This window comes from Penicillium pulvis, assembly GCF_028828015.1.
Source record: "Penicillium pulvis strain IBT 33274 chromosome Unknown contig_23_segment0_segment0, whole genome shotgun sequence".
Taxonomy (NCBI): domain Eukaryota; kingdom Fungi; phylum Ascomycota; class Eurotiomycetes; order Eurotiales; family Aspergillaceae; genus Penicillium; species Penicillium pulvis.
Window position 1 is genome coordinate 2707745 of NW_026643075.1, and position 13842 is coordinate 2721586.

At 48.3% G+C, this 13842-nt stretch overlaps 4 protein-coding genes across 4 annotated transcripts; all 4 read left to right on the plus strand.

Moving 5' to 3' along the window:
- Window positions 1-6807: 6807 nt before the first annotated feature.
- On the plus strand, window positions 6808-7968 carry N7503_005298 (uncharacterized protein; the record flags this gene model as incomplete). Its single annotated transcript, XM_057064845.1, has 1 exon — window positions 6808-7968. The coding sequence occupies one exon, from the start codon at window positions 6808-6810 to the stop codon at window positions 7966-7968; it is 1161 nt and encodes a 386-aa protein (XP_056922588.1).
- A 449-nt stretch (window positions 7969-8417) lies between these two features.
- N7503_005299 (rRNA-processing protein LAS1) lies at window positions 8418-9828 on the plus strand (the record flags this gene model as incomplete). The annotated part of the gene is made up of 4 exons (XM_057064846.1): window positions 8418-8537; window positions 8599-8738; window positions 8832-9281; window positions 9336-9828. The coding sequence occupies 4 exons, from the start codon at window positions 8418-8420 to the stop codon at window positions 9826-9828; spliced, it is 1203 nt and encodes a 400-aa protein (XP_056922589.1).
- A 344-nt stretch (window positions 9829-10172) lies between these two features.
- N7503_005300 (hydroxyacylglutathione hydrolase) lies at window positions 10173-11391 on the plus strand (the record flags this gene model as incomplete). The annotated part of the gene is made up of 9 exons (XM_057064847.1): window positions 10173-10197; window positions 10276-10363; window positions 10428-10499; window positions 10553-10586; window positions 10640-10850; window positions 10904-10995; window positions 11043-11177; window positions 11229-11255; window positions 11308-11391. 9 exons carry the CDS (start codon window positions 10173-10175, stop codon window positions 11389-11391), a joined length of 768 nt encoding a protein of 255 aa, XP_056922590.1.
- Window positions 11392-11767: 376 nt separating this feature from the next.
- On the plus strand, window positions 11768-13466 carry N7503_005301 (putative NAD+ kinase; the record flags this gene model as incomplete). The annotated part of the gene is made up of 4 exons (XM_057064848.1): window positions 11768-11812; window positions 11872-11916; window positions 11975-12974; window positions 13033-13466. 4 exons carry the CDS (start codon window positions 11768-11770, stop codon window positions 13464-13466), a joined length of 1524 nt encoding a protein of 507 aa, XP_056922591.1.
- Window positions 13467-13842: the final 376 nt, after the last annotated feature.

Genomic DNA, 13842 nt, shown 5'->3' on the forward strand with positions numbered 1-13842 from the left:
TCTCTAATATATGGGCACTTTTCTTCTTACTCTTTATTCTGGTCATTTCATGTGTCAGTGCTCTCAATTTCGTAATCATTGCCTCGAAAATGTAATGTCACAATGATTGGTTATATATTTTGGACATGCCTTCAGCCATAGCCATTTCCAGCGGGCAGCTTGCCAATTAAGATACCCAGATGCCCTTACCAGAAATTGAACCTTAGGATTAATATTCATACCCCTTGGAATCGGATACTCTCAGAAACCTATTCTGCAATTCTATCTAGGTGATGGTTTACATGTGGACCTCGGGATTTCTAGAGTATATTGCCCTCCGCCTTTGATCATGCTCATCGGCGCATTCACATTCCGCCTATCACTACATAGGCATGAGCATTCGGTCTATAAATAAATCATACGTAATGACTGCTACAAGGGCATCTGCCTAGAATCATAAGCATTGCAATCTGCCTCTGGACATGGGGGTAGGGCCTAGACCCAAGTCCAGCCAGTTGGCAGCAGCCTAATTCAAGGAACAAGATAAACAACATTAAAAGTACAGAAACAACAAGAACTGGCTAGAAAAAATTGCCTGCATTTCAGACATCCATGTTAACTTGTGATATGTAAATATCCAATGCAAGTATACCGTGCAACCTCACATCAACAAGCAATACTTCCAACCCCTTACGTTGAAACTTGTAGTGGATGGTGCCATACTAAGTCATTGACCGATTATTCACATGAATGCAGACATACCAGCATCCTGGTTATTAGAGTCTAGGCCCATTGACTCACATACCTCCCCCAGGCAGATAGCTTTGCGTCATCAGTCGCTAGCTCACATTCGCACGCGCACTGATAAGATGCATGCATACGCCCGAATGGCTGTAGCCTTTTGCGCATACAGTCCTGCCTAGATTATGTACTTCCTAACATTCGGAAGCTTACTCCGCTTCAAGCGGTAGATGTCATGCACAGATGTACATCGTACACTCCAGCACTCCAGATACACCGAAGTTTGTGAGATGAATCTGGCGTCATCGTTCAGACGTGGCCGGTCCCGCGGATTCCGGAAAACATATCCAGATCTCACCAGCAAACCGCAAGTCGCTCCCAACAAATCCATTACTCCGCACATACTGTACGGAGTACATCGTATACAACTCCCGAGGCCCCCAGCCCAGTTACGGTCATCTTCTGACTGTAATCTTTCCGTGCCAGTCAACTATAGGTGGGATCTCGGCTTCGTATTGCCATGGGTTTTCCACGGAGATTGGACTTCAAGCTCTAAATCTTTGTGTTGTAGGTGGGGGCTAATAGGCACATGATCCATTGATCGGCCGATACTGCATCAGAAAAATGAAATCCTGACTATTTACCCGATGCGCCCGATGGATCTTGAGACTAGCACACACTATGGATGCACTACTTCCTGTGAATCCCAAAAGTATGTCGCAGGGGGGCCTAGGGTCAAGTCAGATTGAACTAGGGAACAGAGAGGGGGGGGAAGGGAAGTTTGGCGGGGACAAGGAAAGAAAAAAGTCAATAGTCTCTGTACCCGTTGGTAGCCAGCAACCAGCAAAAAGAAAAAGCAAATCTCCACTAAAGTGCTGCGTGATCTACAAGATTTGCCGGGCAACTTGCGTGGAAAGGAAACTTTTTTTTTTGCTTTCTTTGGGTCTTGGACTTGGTCCTGGGATTTAGTTTTGGGTTACGAGCCGACTCCATCGGATAAGACAGACAGGAATTGATTTGCGGGACTGAAAAGAAAAACTGGATCATTGACGCACGAGGGGCCTCTCACCTTAGACTATCGACGGAGACAAGCGGTACGGGAACTCCATGTTTTTGGCGATTTGGGAAGGGATAGGCATATGTGGAGCCTCCCTTGGAAAGGACAGGGTTTTCTGTTCCATGAATTGCTGCAGAGTTGAAGATCGCCGGTTCCAAGGTTCGTTCTTGGCTGTGATTGATCGGACTGTTTAGACGGAGTGCCGGAGTATACTAAAGATCTTGGCCCCCATTTGAACATGGACAATGCAGATTGTATCGACTAGTGATACTGTAGCGATGTACTAGTGGGTGATGGTTACAGTTTCCTTTGTTAGATGTGCCCGAAATTGTGCCACGGGGCGTACGTACGATGTGGGACACACAATATTAGGAGGGGCAAAGTATATATCCCACTGATCCTCGAAAATAGGCGTCTAGGTTTATCAATAGTCGGTGTCGGGCACACAAATCCTGGACTTGGATACGGTGAACTTGTGTTGCCAGCTGATGTGATGGAATGAGTCGTGAAAGGTCTACAAAGTACAGAGTCCATCAGTGGATCCATTGGGCATTCTTTGCTTTTTTCCCTGTTCAGTGTTCACCCCCTTCATGTACGTTGTAGCCAAGATGCCAACGCTCGAGGACAGGTGGATAGATCTCCAGAATCCTCCCCTCATTCCACGGGCCTATAAAGTCAAATTGTCAATCAGGACCCAGACATAGGTCGGCATTTATCAGGTGCAGGTGTGCCATCTCACTGCAGCTCGGATGCGCCGTTGATACCCTTGCGCTCAGCTGTACCGATCGTCCTTTTTCGCAGGGGGGAAGAGGTATGTCTGAGTGTCACGATGTATACACTGATGTGCCCTACGTAGTAATATCAAGCCGGATGAGAGGATGAGAGCAGGATCGACCCCTGCATGGGGCCGATGGAACCCCGTCGAGCCGTGTCGGACTCATCTCCCCTTTGACCGCAAGGCGTAGCATTGTAGCAGCTGACTCTCAATATGGGCCATAGCGACCGAGGTGGATCCACCATTCTCTCTCAAAGCTGGGGAGTTGACTTGGTAGAGAAGCTGTTGCACATAGATTGGGAAGGGATGTCGAGAAACCAGTAATGTCGAGCTCATGAAAGCTGATTGGCCCAACCCCTGGGCTTGACCGCTTCTGGGCTCGACAATTCTCTTAGCATGCGCTCCGCCACTAGGCAACGCAAGTGTGTGACGGTCAGCTTTCAGATCCACTTCTCACTCGGCCAGATCGTCTTGCCCCACTAGCACCTGGACCTTGTGTGGCGCCGCGCCTCAGGCGTCAGGATCCGAGTGAGTTGAAGATGGTCGCCTGCATGAAGCTCCGAATTGTGCCCGACGCAGGCGCACGGGTAAAACCGAGTTCAGAACTTAATCATGGGGGCATTTAAAGGTACCTCGTAACCGATGGTCGTTGCTGAGGCTGCATATCCCTTATCGTGCACTTGCAGCCTACGTGTCTCAAAGAAGACCCGAGCGACGCTGTGTGACAGCGCTGTTGTCTGGAGGGAACCAATAAGAATCACCGGTTACATCTACACCAGATGTAAACGTAAACGTACAGCAAAGACTGGACTCTGTACATGGCCAGTAGAATCATAGTTCTTGAAGCACAGCCTACTATTGATGCTGTAGCCTATCGGGGGACGGCAGAAACCATGGTTTCAGCCCATTTTTAGTTAAAGTCAGGAGCTCTATACTGTACAGGGTACAATTCGTACACCGTTAAAGCCATCGGAGGATAATTGGTCCCAAGCTTTTTTTGAAAAGATCGTCGCAATAACCCCTAGGAGGGGGCGCACCGCTAATCCCAGTAACTAGGGGAAATCCGACCGAGGCCCCTCTCTATTAATCATCACATTACTCGACCTTGATATCATTGCGCACGGCTCCTATGGGGGCGGTGGTCATCCGCACGATGCTACACCGTAAGAAGTTGATGACATGCCACTAAGGTAATCCAAATGGATTTAGCCCGCAGCTTCCTTCCGCATCCTTGGGGCTAAGAAAAAGTCAAGGCTACAGGATACCAAACAAAGGAGCACAGGAATTCGGGTAATCGTGAAGCCCGACTGAAACGTCTGGAAGACCAAGGAAGGCTGATTTAGCCCCGCTTTAACTATCACTTTTCTGGGCGGGGGTCAGTGGGAAGGTTGCCCAGGAACGCTAGCACGCGTCGGAGGATTAGGCGAGTGGGGATGCGAAAGGAAGGACAAAAAGAGGCTCGCGACAAAAGAAGATCAGCCCCGGATCAGGTCTGGTCGGGTCTCGGAGAGTGACCGCCCATTCTCATTGGTATGGTGCATGGTGGAGCACTGGTTTGGTTTTCTCATTTTGCAAAATTTCTTTTTTTCATTTATTTTTACTTTATTTTTACTTTATTTTTTGCCTTGTGCCTTGGAATGCAGGGCTGATGATACTTGCTTTCTAACAGGTGCCCTGATACCTCGGCTTTTTAACTATGTCATATTACCGCCTCCATCAGGATAGGTTCGTATCACACTGCATAAGTCAAAGACTTGGAGGGGATAGGGGATGATCCCAATATTGGGTAAAAAGGCCGAAATGACCTAGTGTCCGAAGCGACCTCTATTCCGGCCATTGCGACTCTGCGTAGGACATACATTGGGACTGTCTCTCGGCCAGTAAAGGATCCATCTTCAATTGGGAGCTCTGCCGCTGCGGTGAGTTCACATACTCCAGAGATCGGCAATTTATGAGATTGTGTCAGCGTTGACTCCACCTAAAGGGGGCAGAGAGAACAGCGAAGTCTCTTAGTGGCCCCCTGAGCTTCTGGAAATTGATGATTGTCTCCAATTTTTTCTTACCAGTGGCCCCTGCAGTGCATGAAGTGGATACATGCAACTGCGTTCCGAGCGGTACACGGCCTTGGATCACTATGTAATGATGTGGACAGAGTGGGTGTTTTGCATTGGTCTCGAATCCTTGCTCAATGAGGCATCCCACGGCAGATGACATCGTGCAGGTGCTAGTGCTAGGGAAATGAAAAAAGAAAAGAAAAATAGATTAATCGACTAGCTCCTTTCCTACTAGAATGCAAGTCTAAAGGTCTGATTTCATCAAATCAAAAGCAAATCAGATAGGGGGTCCATTACCGATAGAGTGGATCAAAGGAAAGAAAAAGGAAAAGAAAATTAAAATTAAATAGTTACGATCATAAGCGGGTACGCAGCAAGGAAAGCTAAATAAGAAAAAAGAAAAAGAAAAAAAACGTCAAGCCCGTTCCCGGAGGTCCGGGCGTCGTAAGGAACTTCGGCTTTGGCAGCCCAGCGCTAAGCACGATCAGATCCGCCCGGCCACGTTGTGAATGGTGGCTCTACCGCCCGTTTCCTGATCGGTGACACAGAATGGGTCTTGGACCCATATTAATTAATATGAAATCCCAAAACTCTTCCACCTGCTCAATTATCCTCAAAATCTGCTCACAGACCATGCGGGTCAATATCTATTGAATCCATCCCGTTGTAGTTCCACAAGGTTGAAGGAAATTGGCTCCGACCCTTTCTACTCGTCCAGAGACGTGCAGGGAACTGGTCACATTGAGATCCTTGTTTGCTTTCCAGGTTAATATATAGTACATGGGACGTTTGGATCCTTGTAGAGGTTGGGGGCGTTTGACTCCTACTAGCGCTAACATGGTTCTTTTAGAAACATGGAACCCCAAAGAGGAAACTGAAAACTTCAGGCTCCACGTTCTACGCTTGCCGAGCTTCCCGCCCCTACGACGTTGTTCAACACGAACTCTTGTGGCGGTACACGGGCTACCGGTCTTTCAATGAAACAGGTCCACCCTGCGTACAACCGCACATTGGCAGTTCTGTAGTACCACTTTATTAGGTCCATACAGTAGACATTAGTGGTGACTCAGGTGATATTGGGATTGACATGCAAGCCAACGGAGCGTAGTTCCATTTGATGACCCCTCTGATTGGCTCACTGAAGAGCCGAAAGTGTCTTGTCCGTTTTCTGGGATCGGAATAAAAGACGATCGCTTTTGGTGGCAAAGATGCATCTCCTGCATCATGTACTCCGGAAGAGGGCGCATGCAGCGGAGAAAAGAAACATCACCGGGTATGCACGGTACAAAGAAGGGAGCTGCCCCCTCATCGCCAAATCCCGATCTAGAACGTCTTGGGAAAGGGCGTGACAAAGCACCATGACGGAGTCATCAGTTCATATTTTCCCAGTAGATTGGACAAACTCCACTTGGCAAGCCACCTCGATTACAAGGAACACGAAGGATGTGCGAGTCGATCTTAAACGACCACATTGGTAACCCTTGCGTAACGGGCTCTGATCTGGTTGTGACGCTACCATACACTATGGGGGCCCGACCATCTCGCATTCGCATTCTTATTGCAGGGCTGATCAATGGAGACCATTTTCAAGGGAGGTTGTATTCGCCGATCGGATCGGATCGCAACATTCCAGGTTAGGAGTCTAGTATTGATGCTCTAGGGGGTGAAAAAGTAAAATACTTTACAAGTAATTTTGTAACAAGAGCCCGAGGGTCCACGTCCATTTGGTAATAGTGGGTCCTTACCACTAAACTCTGTCTTTCCCCATGTTCGCCGCAAAATGTTCCACGCACCAATCTCCACTCTGTACTCCGGAATATTCTGCCCTTGGCCGAAACAGTATGCGCCTGATTCCTGATTATGGATTCGACCCGTTCCATGCCCTGTGGTTCTGCCACTAGGCTCGTTTCGTTAGTGTCAACGTCGTGTCATCCTCTGCGGTGGGATCGTGGACCTGGGGCGGGTGGTAGATCGCCAGGCTCCCTGGATTCCCTTATAATATCGCTTACCCTTCCTGGATCTTCACTCTCCCATACCCATAAAATCAACCGTTGTTCCTGTTTAGGAACTTCGGTTTCTATTCTCTCCTGACTAACACTTCCTACAACAAAACACTACGTCACTCCTACCTGGGACTTTCCAGTGCATTATTCAGGAATAGAAAGGAAATTATTACCACGTTTTCACCAACCGACATTTTTATGGCCGACTACTGCTATCAATCACAAGCCTCTTCGACTGGCTCTTCATGGCTTCCAGAGTATGCCTATAGCCCCTCCAACAACATGCAAATGCAGGACTGGGCCCGTGCTTTCCCTCGGCCCCGACACTCTCGTGTCATGAAGCCGAGGAGTGCTGGAAATAGCCCATCATCGATGGCTAGGAGGAGGACTACAGTTGCTCAGAGTGGGATGCAGGGAGTTCCTAATCAGTATCAATCATCGCTGGAAGCCGCTCTTCTGGCTTCTGCCGTTCGCAACCCTCGTCCTATCAGTTGGCATCCATCTTCAGCCAGGACCAGGGGCCTTTCTCACTCAACATACTTTCCTGATTACACCCAAGAGAATTATGCCGACATGAGCACCATTCCCAATCAGTCTCTCGACATGAATGCTCTCTCTGTTTATGGTAGCGAGAATATGCTCTCATATCCAATGTCTGCCGACGCTACGCTCTCACCGGATAGTTACATCCCCTTCTACCTCGACACCAACGACGCCATGCCTCTTCAACACACCATGCCCAACTCGCAGGTCGAGTCAATGGCATGGGATACTGGCTCCAACCCCGTCGATATGTCGACCATGCAAACAACTTCTGATGGCTGGTCACTTGATATGCTGTCAATGGCCAACATCCCTCCACCCGAGACTACATGCCCCAGCTACGCCAGCGTGCCTTCCCCTGGAGAGCTCAGTGGTCCATCGACTCCCGACTTTCTTCCTATCCAGCAATTTGACTCGCCCGCCTCAATCCAAGAAAAGAAGCAGGGCAAGCCTGAGGAGGAGTTGGTCGGCATGGGACTCTACAGCCAACCGAATGGTTCTATGAGCCAGTCGCAGCAGGGTATTTTGGGAAAGGGGCTGAAGCTCGAGGAAACTTTCTCGCCATCTGACGACGAAAAAGACGAAGATGACGACGAGAACGATATGGAGCCTGTTCCTCAACAGAGCATGTCGCAGCAACCAGCGCCCATGCCACAGCATGTGTCGCAGCCAAGGCAGTACGCTCAACCAGCGTTGAACCTTCTTCACAAGTCCTTCTTTTTCGACCACGATGACATGGATCAGCAAACAATGCCGTCAGCACCCTTCGCTAGCCTGAACCAATCGTGCATGAGCTACGGTTATGGGTGGATTTGATCGACTCAACACTACATTTTTCTTTCTATTTATCGCAACAGCGGCATAGCATGGAGTTTATTTTGGAATTTTTTCTGGAAGGCCGGAGTCAACACAAATGGATACCCCGGGCATAGTTTAGCTTATTACTCAACATCACTAGTGTGCTAGTATTAGAATTAAATCAAATGAAAACCAAATGAAATCAAAATGATCATGACAACACCAAGATTCATCAAAAGTAAAAAGAAACAAAAATTAAATCATTATTTGAAGAAAATGACGTGCACTTACCAAGCCTCTGATTGGCCTGGATATTTTAAGCATCGGCAAAACTCTCCCAATGGATCAACAATCACCCGAAAATATTTCCTCCAGTCAAAGAAAAGATGCGAATATAGCGAAGCTCATTAATCGATAGTACCTTGGGAATCTAGAAAAAAAAAGTCCATAAGACCAAGGACCTGGAAATGGCTAAAGTCATTTTCACAGCATGGAAGAATAAGTCGCAGTTGGCGGAGGTGCGGAGCGAGTTCTATCCATCGCCGTCTTATGATGGCCCAGATATGCGCAGTCATGCTTGCGCGGTGGTATGTTCAATCATTAAGATGTCTAGAAAAACCGAGATACTAACATGACTGGGAATCATAGGTGGAAGCTTGGAAACTTCGTGGCAATGTCCCGCATCACGTTGAGGCGACAGCCCTTCTGACGGACGCTATTCTCCACGATAATGCGCAGATGAATTCGATATTCTCTATTCGAGCTACCTACTCTGCTGCGTTCTGCCGGTATGTATTACCATATATAACTCAGGCCAATCTGTGTTCTGTTCTAAAGGGATTTCTTCCTATCCATTTGAACCGAGCTAACGGGCTATCTAGGTTCGTTACTGGCCTCGTCGACTCCAAGGTCCAAGGCCCACGCAAGACTATGTTTCAGCGCGCTATGGATCTGGGTTTACCCGCGTCGTTTGTTGAGTTGCGTCACGAAGCGACTCACCGGGAACCGCCATCCTTGGTCGTCCTTCGCAAGGCTTCTCAGCGCTCTCTTGAGTGGCTCTGGGATAACTACTGGGCCGAGATCGACGATCTGGGCGCCGTATCTAACGTTGATCGTGGCGATAGCGCGTCCGTTCAGAGTGCGCTTACTCGCGTTTTGCGGGAATTCTCCACTGGCTCTAGGTCAACGGAGCAACCGAAGAAGCGGAAGCGGGATCAGGAGATCTCTGTTTCGACTGATCTAATTTCGATCTGTGGCGAGTCGAACGAGGCTGTGAGGTTGCTACCTACTGTCCTCTTAGATGAGTACTTGCTGGTTGGTTCTGAGCGAAAGTAAGTTCTATCGAGTGAGTTTTCGAAAGCATTGTTGCTGACTAAATCGGCTAGAATCGGAGAGTCTATGAATGGTCACTTTGAAAAGTGGGATCCTGTCTTGCAGAAGATCACTGAACATCATCACTCGCTCTTGATGTACCTATCGGAGGAGCTAGTACACAAGCTTGTTTTCGATGCTTCAAGGCAATCCCCTCGAGACGGGGTCGCCGAGGCGTACTTCCTCTGGTTGACTCATTTGTTGACTTCATCTTCCTGGGAATCTCAGCAGCCATACTGCTCTCGCAATTACATTCTCAGTGCATGCGATGAAAACCCGAACTACTGGGCTAAGATGTTGAGCGATAGGTTACGCGAGCATGGCGGTGTGCGGAAGAACAAGCCTTCTTCTCAGAAAAGCTCTCAGGGCCCTTCTGTTAAGAAAATTGCTTCGCAGAACAGTGATCGCCCTGTGCTGTCTGGTGTTGATGAGACGCTGCTTGCGCATGGATGGGGGCCTGTTGAGAAGTGGGACAGTCGGCCTCTGGGTGTTGCCTCGGCTCACTAGATCTATCTAATATAGTAAACGGTGCTGCTGGCAGCACTCAAAGAGAATTCAGAAATCACTTATTCACTCATAGCATTAGCAGTTGCTGAGCTCAAGGGTTGAAAATGTTGCCCCACTTTGATATTGAGCGTTTCTACGAAATGATTAGAAGACCAATCAGACATCGTACCATTAGTAAGGTCGTCACGGACAAACCATTTCTCCGCATGACGTTTGATATGTAATCCGGACCTGTACAGCTAATGTCATAACCTCTCCCCGCACGAGACATTCCATTGGTAATGAGTTTTGCAAAAGCAATTCGAGTATTCCGTTCTCGTCCGTTAATTTCACAAGCCCGAGCCATGCATATCCAGTCGATTCCTATGTGTAAGTGGAGCTTCACGGATCTCAAATAGCTACCAAAGAGTAGCATACTTTCTGCCGAGCTAATATTTCCTCTTGCAGGGACGGGGAAGGGCAATAACTATGCGTACCTAGTGACAGATGAGCCAACCAAGAAGTCGGTTATTATTGACCCGGCAAACCCCCCAGAGTCAGTTATATCTGAAATTGTAAGGTGCATTGATGAATGCTTAGCTAACCTTGCTGGGTTCTAGGGTGGCACCTGAGTTGAAGTCGCAGATTAGTGCAGGCAAGATTGATTTGACTGCTATTGTCAACACCCACCAGTATGTTGATGCAACTGAATGTGACACCAACACTGTTGATACTAATGATTTAGCCACTGGGATCATGCTGGGGGCAACGATAAGATGGTAAATATTGTCATAGTACTTGTTCCGGCATGGATTTGACTGACCTTCTTTAGTTGAGAGAGTTTGGCAAGCTTCCCGTCATTGGAGGCTCCAATTGCCAGTCTGTTACCACTACCCCGGCAGATGGTGAGGTCTTCAAAATTGGAGAGCGCATCTCTGTCAAGGCCTTATACACCCCTTGTCACACCCAGGATAGCATCTGTTATTACATGCAAGATGGTGACCAACGGGCTGTGTTCACTGGTGACACCTTGTTTATTGGCGGTAAGAATTAGCCCATGCCATAGATAGGTCAATCCTAACAAGTTTCTTGCCAGGATGCGGTCGTTTCTTCGAAGGAAACGCTGCGGAGATGAACAAGGCATTGAATGAGACGTTGGCAGCTCTGCCCGACGATACCAAGGTTTATGTATGTAATCCTTATATCTCAGGAGACTTCCCGCTGACAGAATCCAGCCCGGTCACGAGTACACAAAGGCCAATGTCAAGTTCTGCATTGCAGTGTCCCAGTCTGAGCCTATTAAGAAGCTTCAAGCTTTTGCTGAGGCGAACGAGCAGACCCAGGGCAAATTTACCATTGGTGACGAAAAGGTATGTACTTAAATGTGTGATTTGATTGCGATAGAAACTGATTATTTGCAGCTCCACAACGTGTTTATGCGTGTCAATGTAAGTTTTATTTCTTTACATCTACAGTCAGATACTCACATTGCTTATCTAGGACCCCGAGATCCAGAAAGTGACGGGCAAGACCGACCCGGTGGATGTGATGGCTGCTTTGAGAGAGATGAAGAATGCAATGTAGAGATAGTAAACCAATTGAAACCCCAGTTGAATTTCCGTCCTTCCGGGGGATCTTCGTTATGTACCGAAATCGACTTAGATCGCGGTAAAAGTCGGGATCGACCAATTGAAGGTTTCGATCTATATAAATTAAATTACAGATTTTAATTCGCAAGGATCGACATAATCACACAGTAAAGGAATATAAAGAGGGATCCACACAAGTAAAGCAAGCGAGCTATGGAGGTCTTGCAAGGAATGAGGGGACCTACGTCATATCCGCTTTTCCCCAGCCATACATCTCTTTTCCATCGCACCAACACTGGGCCTTCACTACCAGTCCTCAATCCACTATGCTGGTCTGATTAGCACACACAAAAGTCCAGAATCTGCGCGCGATGGACCACGATGACCGAGGTGCATCTTCGGCCGCCGTGGACGAGGTACGTGCTGGGATGGCGGGGTTATGTCCAGGGAATTGGAACTGATCCATGCTTCTTAGAGCCACGGAGGGGCCAGTGATACGGAGCCGCAGAACCAGCTGGAGGTGAGCTAGCAAAAATCAACATAGCATGCATTCATTTACGGAATTAACCCCCGACCAGGTCGTCTTCTACCCCGATTCCAGCCACCGCCGCAAATCTTCCCTAGTGACCATGGAGAAACCCCGAATGAGACACCACGATCCACAGGACAGGACGACAGCTTGTTATGTGCATTCACTCATCGCGGGCGAATGGGCAGCGCCCTTACCCAAAGCTTTTGATAGGCAAGATGTGATCAATGCTGTGACCGAAAATGAACCTGCCGTCGATGCGAAGGCCCTTGGCGATGATAATGTCGTCTCCATTGTCGATAGCGATAACAAAACGCTCAAGGTCGAACCCACAGTAATCCAATCCCGACATCTGACAAAGCGCCAGCTATCCGACATGGCTTGGAACGTGCGGAAGCTCTCGAAGAAGCTAGGAAGCATCAAACTCAAACTGACGGTGAAGAACGTCTTCATCGTGAGCAAGACACATGATGAGTCTTTAGTGAGCTTAACTAGGAAGGTGACTCGCTGGCTACTCTCTAAGGATCGTGATGCGCCGTACAATGTCTACGTGGAACGCCGCATGGAAACCCATCCGGACTTTGGGACGTTGCAGTTACTGCAGGATGAACCAACAGCCCAGGGTCGGCTCAAGTTCTGGGATCCTAAGCTCGCACAGGAACAGCCCCACCTTTTTGATTTTGTGATCACCCTCGGTGGGGATGGCACAGTTCTCTATACTAGCTGGCTATTCCAGCGTATTGTCCCGCCTGTTCTGTCATTTGCGCTTGGGTCATTGGGTTTCTTGACAAACTTTGACTTTGCTGATCATAAAAAGATTCTGGAAAACGCCTTTCGAGATGGTGTGGTTGTCAGTCTTCGGTTGCGATTTGAGTGTACGATTATGAGAAGCAAGGCGCGGCTGAAAGATCCGCATAGTCGCACTTTGACGAGTCGCGACTTGGTGGAGGAGTTGATTGGCGAGGAAGGGGAAGATACATTGACCCATACTCCGGATCGAGTATACGAGATTCTGAATGATGTTGTCCTGGACCGTGGACCCAATCCAAGTACGTTTCTTGATGTGCTTAACCGTTTGAGATGATATCGCTAACCACTCGACCCCAGCCATGTCATCAATCGAGCTATTTGGCGACGACGAGCATTTCACTACTCTGCTTGCCGATGGAATTTGCATTGCCACACCGACGGGATCGACAGCGTACAACCTCGCGGCTGGGGGATCGCTCTCTCATCCCGAGAATCCGGTGATCTTGGTAACGGCCATTTGTGCCCATACTCTCTCATTCCGTCCGATCATCCTTCCCGATACCATCGTGTTGCGTATGGGTGTTCCCTACGATGCCCGGACTAGTTCATGGGCCAGTTTCGATGGTCGGGAGAGAGTAGAATTACATCCAGGCGACTATGTTACAGTGTCGGCGTCGAGATACCCGTTTGCCAATGTCTTGCCTCAGGACCGACGGGGCGAAGACTGGGTGCACAGCATTTCGAAAACGCTGAATTGGAACTCTCGTACGAAACAGAAGAGTTTCAAATAAGGCCAGGTCTTTATGGGAACGTGACTGGTGAACTAACGAGTTTATGTCTTGCGAATCTGAAATTTCAAGTTTTCTTGCTTCTGATCATATGGCGAACACTACTAGCTAGACTGTAGATATGGAATTCTTGTAGCTTGAGAGCCTGATAGCCTGAAAAATCTCTTCACTTGAAAATACTGGTATTGTTTACGATATCCATAGTCTTGAAAAAAATTTTCTGAGCTTAAGTGGATATATTCGCTTGAGATTGGTTTCCGGGGCAGCTGGTTCCGCCCTATAAAAGGCGGTTTCGCACCCCGAAACTTTTTTCTTCTTTTCATCATCTCTTGCAACTGCAACACAGTTCTAATGCGAACTCTGTAGCACAACGCAGACT